Below are 17,885 nucleotides of genomic sequence, written 5' to 3'. Positions count from 1 at the left end.
CCATGTCTTTTGATACGATCGCAGGTGTCTTTAAGAGCTTTCTTGCTTCCAGGCTCATCTTGGACATTCCTGCCTTGAACTTGGAATCAGCATTGCTTTCAGCAGAACATCTTGTCCAGCGACCTCAGTCTGAGTGCTCGGGAGGCTCATTGCTACAGGATTGATCCTTATTTACAGGGTTTTTCCCCAATAAACAGAACTAGGAAATAAATATTTCTTAAGCATCATGATTTTTCTAAAGTTTTAGAGACAGCTGGCAGATTTTGGCCAGAGAAGGTAACATGGAAACTCCACTGAGCAGAAGCATCTGATCAAGTCTTTTTTCTTTCCCACTGCTTAGTAATGAGCTTGACTCATCGCTGTCTCTTGGAAAGAAAGATTCACCATGTCTACTGCCAAAATTGATTAAATCCCCAAACCTGGTGCATTAAGATATTTTAAAATATGTCAGTATTTTTCATCACCACACAGGCTTACATTTGAGTGGGATACTGGACAAGGAAGTGACCCTTGTCCGTCTGTGTTTCCAGACATTATGTCCATGTTTAGGCATGTTGGCCTCGGTGCTTCGGAGCTGACCCCGGCCCCGGAGAGTGACACAGGGGGAGTGGAGATTTCTCAGGTTCACCAAGCTCTGCTCTGAAAAGAATGGGAGTAGGAAGCGTCCCCTCCCTGCTGCTTGTGACTTGAGATGGTGAAGGAGGAGCAGGTTTCTGGTTGTTTGGTTGGTTCCCCCTCAGAACTCTGTCCCTGGGTGGTTCGGCTGGACTGCTCTAACAGAACACCACAGACTGAGTGACTTAAACAACAAACGCTTATCTCTATGGATCTGGAGGCAGGAAGTCTGAGATCAGGGTGCCAGCATGGTGGGTGGGGTGCTTGGTGAGCACCCTCCTCCTGGTTTCAGGACAGCCACTTTCTTGTGTCCTCACGTGGTGGAGAGCAGAGAGGAAGCAAGCTTTCTGCCGGCTCTTACTGTAAGGGCACTAATCCCACACGACCTGATCACCTCCCAGAGCCCCACCCTCTCGTACCATCACACTGGGGCTTAGGATTTCAGCATATGAATTTTGAGGGGACACAAGCATCAATCCATAACTCCTATAAGTATTCAGGAATATAAAGTACGAGGGACAACCCAGGTGAGATGGGGTCCTCTAGGGGTGAAAGATTTGTTTTAAATAACGTAACTGTGTTGTTTCACATGTGCATGTGCAGACAGGCAGTTGCTTCTTGTTATTCCCATTGTGTTCTGTAAAGTCACCACAGACATTGACCTGGCAGCTACTGAACCTCCACTCCTGGGGGAAATATAGGGCTAGGTTCCTGTCAGCTGCTGGTCACAGCGTTTTTGTCAATCAGTCAACACATAACCTTGTTTTGTGTTTCTGTTTAAAGACATTTTATTTAAGAAATATTTTGATTCATTGACAATGAATTCACAACAGGCAGCATTGTAACTCATCCCTAAACAAAGTTTATCTAAACATGCATTTTCTTCATAAGACACATCACAGCCTTCTTGGGCTGAGGGACACTTGATAGCATCTCAGTGCTACGCATGGGGGCCATTTTAAACAGTGATATTACCAACAAAAAGCACAAGAATGCCAAAAACAGGACACTACATAGGCCACAAAGAGGACACTGGTTTCCAGTGTGAGAACCGAAACTAGAAGGCAGAGTGTCACCCCATTTGCCCTCAGCTGGAAACATGCAGGTCCAGCCAATGGCTCAAAAGTTTTGCTGTCCTGCATGTGTCTGAGAATGACCGCAAGAGTGCCAAGGGTATCGATCTGGGGGTTGCTGTTACATTTTAGCCAGTAGACGAAATTGCTCATGTGAACCAGCAAATATTGAAGATCTACTGTGTGTGTGAGCGTTTACCTCTATGCCGCAAAAACTGGAAAGAAAGAGCCAGGAGATTTGTAATAAGGAGAGAGAGCTTTGCTGTGTGTTGTGAGAAAAGACACAACTGTGTTATTCTAAGTATCGGGGGAGAGATTAATTCCCAAGCGTGTCCCCAGGCCCAACCTCCTGACTTTGACCCCTAATCTGATTACACAGGGACCCCTGTTTTCAGGACTCTGAATTATACTATGGCCCAGCAGGATCCCAAGATGAATCCCCAATCTCCAAAAACCCTATTCTCTTAGGTCCAATCTAACATTGCTGTTGAGAATGTTTATCACATTTGAATTTACTAAAAATCCAGACTGTGAAGTTGACTATTTTGCATCAGCCAAAATAGTCAAAGAATCAGCCAAAATAGTCAAAGATCATAAACTCCTGGGGCCCTAATCCTCCCACTAACATGAAAACTGACTTTTAAAAAACCCCACAGGATTCGTTATTAGAGAGAGAGACAGACAGACAGACAGAAAGAAGAAAAGGAAGAAAGAAAGAAAGAAAGAAAGAAAAGGGAAGAAAAAAGAAAAGAAAAGAAAGAGAAAGCAAAGCCCACTGGGATGTTTTAGTGCCAGCTCAAAGTGTGTGTGGGTGAGTGGGAACTGGAGAGTTCCTGCATCCAGGGGTCCTGCCTGACTCATCCGTCCACGAAGCTGCGCGGGCGCTGGGTTTGGGGCCAGGAGTGTCAGAGTTGGTGGCACGAGGCGGAAGATGTGCATCCACACTGCCCCCCGCTGCCTCGCCGCCCTGTCTCTCTCTCCCGCAGGCAAGGCCCTGGTGGCGGTGGAGCCCGGCAACCGGACGGCCCCGCGGCGCTGCGCCTGCACGGCCGGGTACCACTGGAGCGAGGACTGCCACTGCTGCCGCCGCAACAGCAAGTGCGCGCCGGGCTTCGGCGCCCGGGATCCGGGTACGGGTTGGGTTCGTGTATCTGCCAGCTCTGCCCTAGCCGTGCAAGCGCCCCCAGGCCAAGGCGGGCTTCCCGACAGCTGCCCGGCGTCACCACACTGCTCCCAGGGAGCTGGCGGGTGTGGGGTGTGGGCTCTGGAGGAGCCTGAGGGTCCCCGGGAACTGACCCCAGGTTAGGTGCCTCCAAGGGAATGTCAGCGCTCGGCCCACGTGCTCTGCTCAACACTCCTTCTGTGCAACCTTCTCATCCCCACTTTGGTGGGGAACTGGATCCTGCAGGGCCCCCCGAACTTTTTTAAAAAACGTGTGCACCCCCTTAGAAGAATTTTGAAAATCTGAGCACCTCCTGCCGTATTTTTGACATCTAAAAAATTGTATTACAAATTTAAGGAGTTGCTAAGGACTTAGTTTCCAGGGAATTGGAACAGCAGTTTAATGCTTTAAAAAATATTCAGTGGAATCTCAACCACAGCAATTTGATACCCATCATCATCCATTTAAAAATACCCCGATCCTCTTAAACTATTGGAAATTTTATGTAGTTCTTTACTACCCTTTGATTTGTATCCATTTCACCATCCCCGCAGAGTTTTATCCTAATATATTTTTAGGCTTGGAGGGTTTTTACTAATTACCTTTTCATACTCTTACACATCAAAAAAATATGGACCTTTTTGAAATTTTAATTTTTAAAGATTTCCTGTAACTCAAGGTTCTGAAAGTTAAAAACATCTCTTTGGGGCTGAGGTGTTACTACAGTTATTATTACACAGTTGGTCAAAAAATGAATATACTTTGTTTTGCTATAATTATAGAAGTGAAACACAGGATTGGGAGCATTAAAATATTATTCATTTCATTCCGTACTGAGGAAAATAACCATCACAGCGTCTAACTGATACAGTCAGTCCGTATTGTCAAATTATCAACTAAACAAGACTCACTGTCTCTGGGAAGAATTCTGACTTGGTTTTTTTAATTCTAAAATAAATCTCCCTGTGACAGCCTGCTGCCTTTTTAATTCTGGTTCTAAGACATAGGCAAGACCCAGAGCCTTTCAGAAAGTGTGTTGCCTGTGTGAAAAAAGTGTGCTGCACCCCTTTTGCTTTTTTTTTCGGATCTGTGTCCTCTCTGCTTTGCTCCTTGGTGCATTCCTCAGCAATAGGTGGAGGGTACAGGGGGTGACGTGGATGAATGAAAACTTCACTCCCACCTGACCTTGCAGGATATTTGAACTCAGAACAGCTCAGCCTGATCCCAGACATCCCATTTCTGTTGTCACACCCTTGCCCTTTATAGATAGGGAAAGACAGAAGCTATACTGAGGTGCTCTGAACGCAGGAGCTTTCCATCACCCATACTTTGACTTGTTGCTCTGTTTGGTATCTCGGAAGTTTGGCACCATGGTAGGATTTGGAGTAGGTAAGAAGTGTGCCTTCTCTTATAAAGTGAAAGTAGTGTGCTTTTGAAAGGGGAAAAGAAAAAGAAGAACGTGCAGGATGCCCCCAGCAGGTCAGTGTTACGAAGAGCAGATGTGAAAGTCAAGTGTATAGATATCAACGCCTTTCAGGCTCTTGGTGCTTTGCAGCCCCTTAGGAAGTCTTTGTTTTCTGGGTTAATCTTCTCGAGTGTGTTTATCTTTTTAAAAACTGTTTGAATGAATGTGAGTGACTAGCTTTTAACTACACCTTTGCTAATATTTCAAAGCAAATCAAATCGCTAGAATAAGGGATGGGGTACCCTACTTATTGAGTCAATTGCAGAAATCAAGAATGTACTTCCCCCTTGACTTTGGACAAAGAACATATTAAGTTCTTATTTTAGTGTTTTTATTCATGAAAATAAACCACAGAAGTGCTGCTGATTTCAAGAGTAATTTGTGGTTTTGGCACAAGCCAGTTGCCTGATTATAATCTCATGTGTTAGCCAATGTCCTTCTTTATGGGCATCAGCAGAGGTCATCATGTGTCAATTGCAGTAAAGGCAATAGACGTAGGAAATCTGAGACATTTCCTATTTTGATAATGTAGTTTATGAGAAATATGAGAGAGCTGAAGACAGCTTACTAACCAGAACCAATTCCTGCTTTCAGTGCTGTGGCTTAAGGCAGGGGTCCAAAATCCATCCCAACACTTGTGTTTGTGTAAATAGAGTTTTATTGGAACACAGCCACATTCATTTTTTTTTCACACATTCACTGTGTCTGCTCTCATGCTACATGTAATCTGCAGACCGCAGAAGGCCTGAAAAGCCTAAGATATTTATTATGTGGCCCTTTACACAAAACTTCTATTACCAACCCTTGGTTTAAGAGAAAGTGACCTGTAGTGTAGGGTAGTTCTTTTTTTTCTCCTTTCAGTTTCTGGGGTTTTTTTTTTTTGAGAAAACTTTGTTGGCATTCTAAGACTTGGTTGGACTGGTGAGATTATAGATCAGAAAGGTTAGGACAAGAAGTTTCCTTTATTTTGGGGGGATGAGGTAATTAGGTTTATTTATTTGTTTTCTTCTTGCTGGAGGTACTGGGGATTGAACCCAGGACATTGCGCATGCTAAGCACACACTCTACTACTGAGCTATACCCTCCCCACCAAGCAGTTTCCTTTAGAAGCAGTGAACAGGCTGCCATTCTCTGTAGACAAAGGCTGATATAATCCCCAAAGGGAAGAACAGACAGGTGCTTGGTTAAAACAAATCAGACAGCAGGTTTCATGGCCAGGAAACAAAGCATCAGTGACCAGGACGGTGGCTCTGACCAGCAAAGGGTCCAGATCAGAGAACTGGACCTAATTCACATCTGGCGTTTGCACTTTGATACCAGTTACCCTTCTGGGCACAGTGCTGTCACCTGCTGTGGGATCTCAGGTCTCCGAAGCCTATGGGGGCTGAAGCCATCAGCTGCAGGTGGCAAGGGTGGGAAGGGGGAGGCAAGGGGCAGGGGGGCAGCACCTGATTGCTGGTCCTGTGGACCATCATCCTGGCCGATCTCTAAGTGTCCTCGTTTGTCTTGTGTGTTCTTTTGTCCGTTTGTCTTTTGGACAGTGCAGCTCAACAAAGACACGATGTGCGAACCCTGCCTCATGGGCTACTTCTCTGACACCTTTTCCTCCACAGAGAAGTGCAAACCCTGGACCAAGTAAGTGACAACAAAGGAACCTAGAGGGAGTTTGCTGACTTTAAACAACTCAATCTCTGGCTGTCTTGTCTGGGTTGAAAACAGACTGATTCAGTGTGGTGAGGCCTCCTCTGGAGCCATGTTCACGATGGAAAAAGTCTGTCAGTTGGGCGTAAGGAAGATAAACCTGTCCAACCAATCGCCAACCTGATATGGGCAGGCTACGTAAGACCTGTTAGATTCAGTTTGACTGAAGCTTTGGCTACAGTTGCAGCTGCTTTTTCCCTTGTTTTAACTTTAGTTGCAAATGATTTATGACATTTATTATCACTCATGATTCCTACTTTTCCCAGCTTCCCAACACCACTGGTTTATTTGTCCAGAGGGGTGTGTGTGTGTGTGTGTGTGTGTTATATGTGCATATGGAAGCATCCTGTTTAAATGTTTACCTACTTGGGTTTTTTTTTTCCCATAATGTATCCTGAATGAAGCATTCCATATTAGTTCACTTAAATCTTTGTAGCTTTTTATAGCTACATAGTATTTCATCATAGAGCTGTACCATAATTTCATAAGTTATTTAGTAAGTTCCCTATTGATAGTCATTTAAGTTGTTTCCAGTCTTTTGCCATAGTAAATAATTTTGCAATGAATCATCTCATCTGTATACTATCTTACGCTTCTATGAGAGTGTCCACAGTGAAATTCCTGGGTCCTTTGGTTGCCTGCTTGTGGTTGAATACTAATAATCAACGTCATGATTCTTTCATTCCCCGATATATAAATTCTCGTTAAATATTTATTTTCTGATCGACTTATCCAACTTTTATTTTCAAAAGGTTTTCCGTGTTTTCAGCTTCAAAAGAATATTCGTCCAAAGTTTATCAGTTAGCCGCAGTAATTGAACTTGGAATTGCCTTCACTGAAGACACCAGTCTACCCTCTTTCAGACCATGCTCTCAGAGTAGTCTTAGAGAGCACTGGTAGCAGTTACTTTTGTTTATTTATTTGTCCACCTTAATGATGTGTGGATAGGCACTGGGGATTCAAACATCCATGAAGAGTTAAGTTCCTCTCCCGAACGAGCTAGCAATCTAGTGGGGTAGCGCATTTTGTAGCTTAAAAAAAACCCCCCAAAATAAGAATATAAAACCAAAGCACTTACTTACCTTTCCCCTCACAGCTGCACCATTCTTGGAGAGAAGGAAGCACATCATGGGACCAAGAAATCAGATGTGGTTTGTAGTTCTTCTCTGCCATCTGCAAAACCACCAAAAGGTATGTTTCATAGAGCAGGTTGGTAAGTAGATGTGCCCCAGTCTAGTAAGTTCTTCTAGATTTCTCCCAAATTGCATGCTGTGTCGGGAGGGGTCCATCTTTCCCTTTTCATCTCATCCTATCTATGGTCAGCTCAGTATTTCATTTTTATCAGTATTTTAATTCCAGATGTGTTGTTTACTTGATAATTTTCTACTCTGGAATGGATAACTAGTCACTTACTCATATATACAAAGAAAGAAAAAGAACATGGGGCTGCAAACATAAATTAAAATGTCCAAATATGGTAGGGTGGTGGCGGGCACAGTAGGGTATCTTTGGCAGATTCTGGTCACCAACCAGAGTTAGCAACTTATTTAGAATATAGATATCATTATTTATGGAACATTTTGTTGATCAAATTAATCTTAAGGACAGTTTCAAAGATTGGCAGGAAGTTGACCATTAATGGTGGATGCTGGTTATCCAGGTGAGTGTGGAGGTGGGTCCAGGTATCACAGCACAGGAGGAGCATAAGTGGCAAGAAGACCTTTCTAATGAGGCAAGGGAACCTGGGCCACAGAGTAATAGCGTGAATGAACTTGGACTAAGAAAATCGAGGGTTTAGTTTTGACAGTTTGGGAAACAGGAAAACAAAAACATCAAAGAGTTCTGGATAAGGGGCTCCACAGTCAGAGCAGCGTTTTTAAAAGACTGTTACGAAGAAGGAGCCCATCCTCCTGGAGAGGTTGCAGCGTTCTGCAGGTAAGCAAAGAGGGAACTGGATGGCGTGGTAAACCTGCCTGGAGTTGTTCTAAAGTAGAAGCATTTAAAGACGGCCCTGGGCTGACCTCCCTCAGGGCACGACGCTGATGGGCAGGACCAGCCACGTGGTGGGTTTCACCCTTCCCAGGGGGAGCGCTCTGGGACACACGGACAGTCAGGGTCGGGAACTTCCAACTTCTCTTCCTCCGCACCAGCATCCTTGATTCTGGGGTCTGGTTGAAAGCGTTTTGCTTTCAAATTTAGAGAGTGAAAATAAACGACCTTTAATGCTGTTTTTCTCATTTTCTTCCGACACAGAACCCCAGACTTACTTGCCCAGTTTAATCATCCTGCTCCTCTTCATCTCTGTGGCGTTAGTTGCTGCCGTCATCTTCGGTGTTTACTACAGGAGAGAAGGGAAAGCACTAACAGGTATTGTGTTCGTGGTGGTTTTTGAAATCGAATCTTAAAGACAACAGGTACCTTTCTAGGTGTGTGCTTTGAAGATGCATGTTTTGCTCTCTGACTGCCTCTAGGGTGATCTGTTTAAACTAAAGTGAAACGCACTTTATACCTAATTCGTTGTTCTCTGGCAGAACAAACATCACTGTGCCTGTTTACATGTAAACAAAAAGGTGGAGGAGACTGAAGACTGTTGTATGAATTATGCAGCGTCAGATATACAGGGGTTGCATTTATTCTAGAATACAAACATTTTAAATGACTTAAATTAATTACTTAATTATTTAAATTAATTACTTAAAACAGAGACAAAATGTTCAGGTAAGTGGGAGATGGAAATTTTTGACTGGGGTGTTACCTTGATGTGTGGATTTAAAATTCTGAAAGTAAGTTGTCTTATACAGTAAAATTTAGGTGCTCAATCTTAGAATGAGTGATCAAGTGTTACCTTGTGTATTGGGAATGGTTTTTCCACAAAAAAAGGTGTTTATATATATAGTTTCTTGTAGCACCACGTCATGCTTGACTTTTATACTACAAAGCTAAAAAAGTGTAATTTTAAAGAAAGGACTCAAGGTTCATGAAGTTTCCTAAAGGTGTTTCGTTCTCTTTTGAAGCACCTGCGGCCTCACCGTCCTTTCCCATTTTCGGCGGCTCACTTGTTTATCTGGACCGCCTCTGCTTTGCTGTGATTCCATCAGTTCTCCCACAGTCACACCCAGGGACTTCACACAACCCTGCATACTTACTATTTCCATCAACATCACATTACCTAATGTAACACTGGGCAATCAAAAGATTAATTAAAGAGGGAAGACGGTGATTAAAGATGCCAGTGTTAAGCAGAGAGTGAAGAGGAAAAGTTGCAATTCACTTTTTAGGAAGTCTGTTCATTATTGAATATTGTTATTTAATGCAACTTCACCTTCCCAGCATCATGAGTGGGGATTTCAATAACACACATTCAGATGACGCAGATCACTTGTGTAGTCATGTTTATGTGAGATAAACAGACTTCCGATGTTTCATTCTTTATTTTTTGTCTCTGTGACAATCTCTTACCACCTTACCTTCCCAATGCCAAGCAAGGGCAGTAGGCCTGCCAGTCACTGAATTGGGATGTATGACTGTCAGATTGTCGGCTCTCTCTTCATCCCTTTGTTCAACACCTGTTTATTGGCCACCAGGGACCAGCCAGGCCCTGGGATCTCAAAACGGATCCACACACATAGAGCCAGTGCCCTCATGGAGGAAGCTTCTCCTGGGCACAGCAGATGTTGAGCTCACAGAGTGAGGCTGAGTGTGGAGAGGGAGGAGCAGAGCTCCAGGTGACAGAGTTGTCTGCGCAGCATCAGGGTCAGCCAGGGAGGAGGCAGGGGGAGCCACATCTGAAAAACAAGTTGAAATTCACTAGCCCGAGGGGAGCCAAAGAGACTCAAAAGCGTTCCATGTGGAGAGAATTACTTGATTTGGACAGAGCAGGGCAAGCTGGAGGGACTGAGAGAAGGTTAGTGCAGCTGGAGGAGAAAGTCAGGACCAGTGTGAGAAGAAACTGGAAAGGGAGGCGTGGCCAGCTGGTACAGCCCTGCAGGCCTCGCTGAGGACTGTGCACCTCATCCGTAGCAGAGGGAAGCAAAAACATCCCTCTAGTTTTAAGCATTTGGGTATTTTATTAACTGAAACAAATTTGAGGGTCCAGTAAGTGTGGATGCAGACCAACCAGTAAGGAGGGGTTTTGCAGTCATCCAGGAGGGAGATGGATAATCATAGTATTTTTGAATAACAGTCACCTCTGTGTACAAATGTTATTTTTTGTACCATCTGTAATTGTCTAGTACTGATCCCTACAAGGAAAGGGCTGCAACTTCCCTTTTATTTGGACTACCTTTATTTTTATATAATTTTCAAATGATAGAAAATAGGCATGAATAATAATGATGATCACAGCAGTAAGTGACATATATTAAATATTTATTATGTCCCAATACCGCTGTACGCCTTTCACATGTACTAACTCAGTCTCCACAACAGCACTGTGAGGGAGGCAGCATTTTTTCCCCCATTTTATGATGTGGGAACTGAGGCTCAGAGAAGTTAAGTAAACCAGGCAAGGTCACATATTAGGTATCATTACCTATTACTATGACCTGACCGTCCTCCAGTAGAGAAGGGACAACCTCTTGGCTTTTGTCTTGGAAGGCAGCTGTGCTCACCACCATACCACCAACACTTGCCTCTAGTCTTTACAGAGACTTCAACATCAAATATCCAATGGAGGTGGGATAAAATTTTGTCTTTGTATTATATACATTAATAGATATTTTTTAATTCATAGATTTAATTTTTAAGTTTCATCACTTCTATTTTTAAAAGTTAAGGAAGAGGTACTTTGTGTATGTCACAGAACATCGTCTTCTTTCTTCTGAGAAGCAGGGGGGTACAGTGGAAAAGGATTTGGGGCCCACTGGAACTCAGTGGGGTCTGACACAGCCTTCCAGCGTGCACTTTTATTGTACATATGTTTGCACTAGTTTACTACAAATTCAGTCTCCTAGACCCGTGTCACCTTTGTTCCCCTATAATACCTAGCCACGTCCCTCATAGTCAAAGAAGATTTGCTGAGGGCAGCTCTGACAGCCTTCACCGTGTGCCCAGAGGTATTCGATGGAGCGGCAGGGGACCATATTTTGCTTTACATAGATCAGAAAGCTCTGTTTTTGAAAGGAGGGGCAAGATGCCTTCATTGCCTTTAAATTGGTTGATTTTTCTTTTAAATGTTTTCACTCTCAGGAACTCTCAAAGATTTGCAGATGGCTGTGTTTAAAGACAATATTGAACTGACATAGTGGGCAATAATACTGAATTAGAAATAGGAGATAATATTATGAGGCCTTTATCCTTACTTTGTTTTTCTAGCTAATTTGTGGCACTGGGTCAACGAGGCTTGCGGTCGCCTAAGTGGAAATAAGGTAAATTGAAGTCTTAAGTACTGTTAACGATTTGGCTGATATAACTATTATTATTCAAATACTGAGCCCCACTGGGAATGGGTACTTCCTTGAGGGGTCGTCGGAACTGCAAATCCCAGGATTGATGCCTACGGAGTAACCCAAAGCCCAAGTCAGTTCTCATCCTAAATGCTGTTTTCTTGTGTTTCATCCCATTGCTGTCCTCTCTGTGCCCATATGTTACTTATATCATTATTTTAGTGCCAATCTTGATCGCTTAGGACAGATTCCTGGGCGGGAAGAGCTGCCACATTCCTTTACTCTGTAGTTGTGTTGGTGGCTTTTACTTTTGGTAGAATTTCAAAACTATAGGAAAGCAGTAAGAATAGTACTAAAAACTTCCACCTCCCTATATGCAAATGCACCAGTTGTTTGTCTTTTCACAATTGCTTTATTATTTGCTCTCTGTGTGTACATGTGTATGTATATTTTTTTTCCTCTTCAACCATTTTGGAGTGAACGGCAGACATCGGGCTCCTACGCCTTTAAATACTTTCCTGTGGATTTCTTACGAACAAGGACATTCTCCTATATAACCATAGTACATTTATGAGAAAATTTTTAAAACGTGTAGTAGTGGTACAGTACTATTATCTAATCTACATTTGATCTGAAAACTTTATTAATTATCCCATTATATCCTTCAGCTCTCTTTTCTAAATAGATATAAAGGTATATAAGTTTAGGTATAAAGATGTATACATTTTAAACCCAGAGCTCATCGAGATTCCTCTTGTTCCAGTCCCAGCACTGCAGGGTTCATTCTAGCCTTCCCCTGTCTTGTCTCTGAATCTTCCCTTCTCCAGCAGTGTGAAACCTGCCTCCTGTTACTCTCACCATGCTTACTCAGTTCCAGAATACACAGAAAGTAGTGTCAGAATCACTAAGCCACCCCACAGCAAAAAACAAAGCCACCAACTGGAGTTGTTTGTTTACGGGCTTTGTCTAAATTTCTGTCAGGAGTACAGGGACTGAATCCCGTGTTCTGAAGTTATTAGAATTAGCTGTCCCCCTTGGTTCAGTGTAAACATGCTATTCATTTGAAATGCAGCTGGATTCATCAGTTTCTGGTTGTACACCATTTGCGGGTTCTCCCCCACCCCAAGTCTTAAATAACCCAAATAAAGTGTCACAGTGAGTATTCCATCTGTACTTGTTATGGTGGAAATAATTACTATAAACACAATTTTCAGCCGCTCTTAGCAGAACCATGTTCTAACAACACTTGTATTAATGCTCTGCCTTCTGAATTTAAATCAGCAGGAGTCCTCAGGCAACAATTTTAGCTGCACTCACGTGGAAGCCTCTAGTCAGCGTGAAATCTGTGAGAGTGTTTTACTGCTGACTCTGGAAGACAAGCGGTTTTCTGAAGATATGTGCTGTCCAGACGATGGTGGTGCCTGTGGAGGGGGTGGTCCCTGTGCCCAGGGAGAAGATACCAGGATGCTCACCTTGATCAGCGAGACTGAGGGGGACCCCTTCAGGCAGGTTCCCATGGAAGATGAATATATGGACAGGCCCTCCCAGGTCCCAGACGCTATACTGTTACTCACTCAGCCTGGAGGCACCTCCACACCGCCTTTCCCTGAACCCCTGGAGGTGGGGGAAAATGACAGCTTGAGCCAGTGCTTCACTGGGACAGAGAGCTTGATGGATTCTGAAAGCTGCCACTGCGCCCAGCCCCCGTGCAGGACTGATTGGATTCCTGCGTCCTCTGAAAAGTACTTGCAAAAAGAAGTGGAGGGTGGCAATTGCCCCCACTGGGCAGCCAGCTCCAGCTCTGCAGATGGCTGTGCGGGCTGCGGGAACCCTGCTAGGGAGGACCGGGAACCCCTGATGGGTTTCCCCCAAAGTGGACCCTTGCCCCAGTGCGCCTACGGCTTGGGCCTTCCACCCAAAGCGGCTGACGGGGCAGAGACAGGAGGCCAGCCCGTGGACGGGGCTGATGTAAGGCTTCCCGGCTGGACGAGGGGAGGCCCTGGGTCTGGAAGCCCCTCCACTGACCAGCCACCTGCATCTGGTAAGTGACTCTGCTGGTTTCTTCTGAGCAAAAATGCCTGGTCTTTGTGCAGTGCCTGGGGGCAAGTGTAATACGCCATTCAGGGAAGACAGAAGCTAACGTGGGGAAAGTTCAGCTCCAGCGTTTTCCCCTGATGAGCCTCTTCACTGGGTGGGTTTTGATTCAGTCCATGTGTCGGGTTTGTGGGCCATACCCCTGGGACTCTCCCTTCGTTTATCCGTGTCCTATGCCCTTTTGTGTTCAGGCTTCTCACAATGGGGTTAGACTTTAACTCCCAGCCTTGATCCCTGAAGACAGTGTCAGGATTGACCTCAGGACTGGCTGAAGTCCAAGTGTTCCCTTAGATTTCTGGTTTTGGGTTTGTTTTTAAAGTAATCTAGGCCTCAAATCTCCCCCCAAAAAACTCTTTAACAAATTTCAGAATAAACAAAATTGCTTAGTTAATCCTTGCTTAATTAATTAATATTTATTGAGAGGAGCTTGTTGATTCTAGGCCAAGATAATGATGCAGTGAGCTGTCCTGTAATACATTATGTGAGAAGCATCTTTTATCACCACTGCATATATTTATGGAACCAGGAGGATAATTTTACAATTTAAAATCATTATAGAGATTTATCGTTGCACCACTGCTTGAGTATGGCTAGCCCACAAATTGTAATATTATAACTCTTTTCTGTGAAGGTAAAACATCCTCTGTTTTATTATATAGTTATAAGGAACTTTGCCACTGATGGTGCGGGCTTCCTCTGGCTCTGGAGATTATTTGCAGTATGTGTGGGGGGTCGGGGATCAGGAATCTCTTCAAAAATCTTCTGAAAGCTTATAGACGCTCTACAGAAAACCGAATCTATGAATATATAACTATTTAAGGGGATTCGCAGAATCCGCCCAGCCTCCAAAAAAACATGGACCACCTTTATCCTGGGATGCATTTTGCTTTTTCTTTCCTGCCTCTTTAAACTGCAAGCAGGTCTAGGTGCTGGTCTTTGAATTATGTTACATCTCTGAGGCAGCTCCATTGGGCCCTAAACAGAGTCTGTTTTGCCTCATGCTGATGCTGGCTCCTGGCTTATTTGGTAGAAAATGTCCTTGAATCTGTTTTCCAAGCTTTGTGGTTTTCTGCACACAGATTCACTGATGTGTCAAGTCTGTATCAATTCTCAGTCAAACTGAAAGGAGGAGATAGGCTCGGGGATATTTTTCAAAGAACTGATGTGTTTATTCTTCCAAAGACCTCAACTTTTTTTTTTCTTTTTTTAAGATTTTAAGGAGTTTCCATGTCTAAAAGTTTGGCTCTGTCATTCGTTTGTACTGTTCTGTCTCTTTTCTAGAGGTTACTTTTCCTCCTATTGGTTGCAGACACACACAGAACACGAATGTTTGGGGCTGTGGGGAGTGGGAAGGCGGTGTGGCAGTGGCCGTGTCTTGTGACACTGCCAGGGGACAGACCGGTTTTTCCGTGGCTGACATCAGGAAGGTGACATTTGCCGCTGTGTGAAAATCAGCAGCAGTTCTGGGAAGAACAGGGTTAGCCAAATTGAAAGAGATCATTTTTCCTTAGTGTCATGAAAGCAAGAAGTCTGGTCTGAGCTCTCCTGCAAGGAGTTCAAGCAGGGCCCATGTCTGCTTTCCTTTATCCTTTATTTCTCCAGTGCTGAACGTCTAGGCCTGGAGAAAAGAAAAAAAAAAAAGTGTGTCATCAACTAAGCGGTGTTAATTTGCAAAAAGTTTACACTGCTTTTTCTGTCTTCCTCTGATGCTCAGCCACATAAAACATCCGTTGAGAGTCTGCTCGCGGACAGACGCCAGCAAGGGAACTGGATTCAGGCGAAGCAGCAGCCAGATTGATTTTTGAGGCTGTGCTGTTCTCTCCAGAATTACTTCTACGTGAACCAGCCTTCTGGTTCCTGGTCAGCATAGTACTTTCTCATTATTCTTTTTTGTGAAGTGCCATAATTTATGTTCTATAAAACGTGTGAAAGAGGATGGAGCTGGGGTGAAAGTTAAAGAGTAGGGGATGGGGTTAATCCTGTGTGATCTAAAAGCCACTGTGCTCTCAGGACTTGAGGGAGGTGGCCTTTTTATTGGCTTTTGGATTTTTGTATGTGAGTATTTAAAAAAAAAGAAAAAGAAAACTTACAACCAAATCAAGTGGTTTCTGCAGAAATGACATGGTTGGACACTTCCCCAGTAGGGAAAATTATCTCCTTTGCACCCAACTTCCTTTTGAAGAGAATGATAGTTCTTCAAAGGGCTCCACAAGTGTATCTTTCAAAATGAATACCCAGTGGTAAGTCTATTTTAGCAATGTAACAGCTCTTAAAGGACAGGGAGGATTATCAGCAAAAACCAGTGAAGGGGGAAAACATACTTGCGGTTTTGTCTTGCGTTAACCATGTTTTAATTTACGTCTTAAATTATCATCCTGATGACATGATGGTGGTTACCTTACTTACAAGCCCTTTCACCTGGAGTTTGGAGAATTCTGTGTCTAGAAAGTTATTTCATGTGAAAGAAAGAACAACTTCTCATGATTAACGTGCCGCTAGTTGGCCAGTGACTTGCTTCAGGCTCCTGAGATCACTTAATTGGTTCAGATATTTCTGAGCTGGAGAGAGAGGTTTATTTGCAGGGCCCACAACAGTTCTTAATGAAAACAAGCTATGTGTTTTTCTGTCAGATCTTTATTGAGGGTCCACTGAGACAAGGAGATTCGGAAAAGCTTGGAAAACAAGTAGGGATTGGTGCGAGGGAGTGGGAATGGACAACACAAAAAGAATCAGTAATTTGAGAAAGTGAGGCCTTCCACGGCCCACCCCCTCTAACGTGCACGCTCTTGTTCCCCTTCATCTGCTCACCCACTTCAGTTTGGCCAAGACCTGTGCTTTCGGTGGAAACCTCTCCCTTTCCTGCTTCTGCACTGTAACGTGCTTCCCCTGGCAGAAGCCACTGTCTTGGCACTGTCCCCTTTTCCAGAGAGCCCAGTTCCTCCTGTGCTTCAAGTTCCAGCTCAAATGCTGCTTCTTAAACCAGGGTCGCAGGTCAGCTGCCTCGGTGGCCTCTCTCCCTTCCGTGTCCTCGCCAGCCCCTGGTAATTCATCTTGGCATCTTTCTCAGGGAGCCCAGCATGTTCACACCTGTATCCACAACCGTCTCTAGGCAGCCACGATCAATCGGCAGGAATTTCCATGTCCTTCACCACACCTGATATTTCTGGTCTTTCCTAAGGCAGCTTAGTCACAGTTTGCTAAGTGAATACATGTTCAGAAGCTCATTGATTCATTCGTCCAGCCATGAGTAACTAGAGGAGCAAGAGACCGTATCTCCTGTTTGCTCCCTGACTCACGTTCAGCCTCCACCTCTTCTGTCTGTTCTGGGGAGCAGGGGTTCAGGTGGGGGATGGAAGGACTGCCACTAGCTGTCCTGGACAGACTTAGGTGTCCTGGGTAGAGGCGGCAGAGATGACAAGTAAGGAGGAGCTTATCCGTCCAAGTGGCACAGATACACCCAGGCTGATGCCTGGGAGCCAAGGGCACTAGAAGGTGAGGGTACCCACCTGACTCCCAGTCACCATCCTCAGTCTCCCATGCCTGGGCCACACCCCAACCTGAAATGACTATTCTTGACCACCCACTTCCATCCCGACAGATTTTCTTACCCAATTTTAGTTCCCATCCTCCCCACCCCTCAAACAATGGACAGTCCTCTGTTTCTGACTTCCTTCTCTCCTGTTGAAATGCCATCCACTAACTCGTGTTTGACTTTTAGCTAAGTATTATAAGGGCAGGTATCAGTTCACTGATTCTATAAGTTAAACGTATTTTATAATTTGGTTATTTGGTAATAATATTCAGCATTCATTGGTGCTAAGAGTCCATGCATTATTTCAAAATATACGAACAGTTCGTTCACTCTATGCTTTGTTTAACTTCGAGTTGCTTGCCTTCTTTCTTTTCTAACGGGGCTCATTTGGAAGGACTTCATTCATGAGCCATTCTAAGTAATTTTCAAGCATGATTCAGAATGGAACTATTAAATACTGCTTCCCTTCCCGTATCATCATAGACCCAGTTTCTTCCAAAAGCCTAAAGCAGAGCTTGCATTTCCATAAAAAAGAAAATCACATGAGAAGCATATGGGTTAAATATAAAATAAGTTTTTAAAAAATTCCGAAAGAGCCCAATATAGCTTGGATGATTTGAGTGGATTTGTGTATATTTTTAGTTCTTTTCCTTGGAAGAAAATCTGCGTGACAGTCGGGTGGTTATTATTTGCTAAGTCACATTAAATATTAACGTTAAGCCACGTTCAGTGTTAGGAACTCTTCAAACGTTCTCATTTAATAAAAATCCTCCTGTCGTGTTGGCCGTCAAATCATACTCTTGGGTAGCCTTCACATAGAATTCCGTCAGTGACCTTGTGTTCAGAGACCCATTAAGAT

The 17,885-nt window shown here is 43.9% G+C and overlaps 1 protein-coding gene across 5 annotated transcripts in view; it reads left to right on the top strand.

The window, feature by feature from the left end:
• The window catches only part of TNFRSF11A (TNF receptor superfamily member 11a), a 50,440-nt gene that overhangs the window by 25,537 nt on the left and 7,018 nt on the right, over positions 1-17,885 (top strand). For 2 of the 5 annotated variants that reach the window (XM_072952210.1, XM_072952207.1), the window contains exons 4-9: positions 2,675-2,818; positions 5,857-5,950; positions 7,113-7,207; positions 8,270-8,383; positions 11,330-11,382; positions 12,682-13,441. In XM_072952210.1, coding sequence (XP_072808311.1) covers positions 2,675-2,818; positions 5,857-5,950; positions 7,113-7,207; positions 8,270-8,383; positions 11,330-11,382; positions 12,682-13,441 — 1,260 coding nt within the window. The remainder of the gene's footprint in view (positions 1-2,674; positions 2,819-5,856; positions 5,951-7,112; positions 7,208-8,269; positions 8,384-11,329; positions 11,383-12,681; positions 13,442-17,885) is intronic. The other 3 variants (XM_072952208.1, XM_072952211.1, XM_072952209.1) reach the window with 3 other exon arrangements.

The sequence above is a fragment of the Vicugna pacos genome, chromosome 30, assembly GCF_048564905.1.
Source record: "Vicugna pacos chromosome 30, VicPac4, whole genome shotgun sequence".
Taxonomy (NCBI): Eukaryota; Metazoa; Chordata; class Mammalia; order Artiodactyla; family Camelidae; genus Vicugna; species Vicugna pacos.
This window is presented reverse-complemented; position numbering and strand designations above follow the sequence as displayed.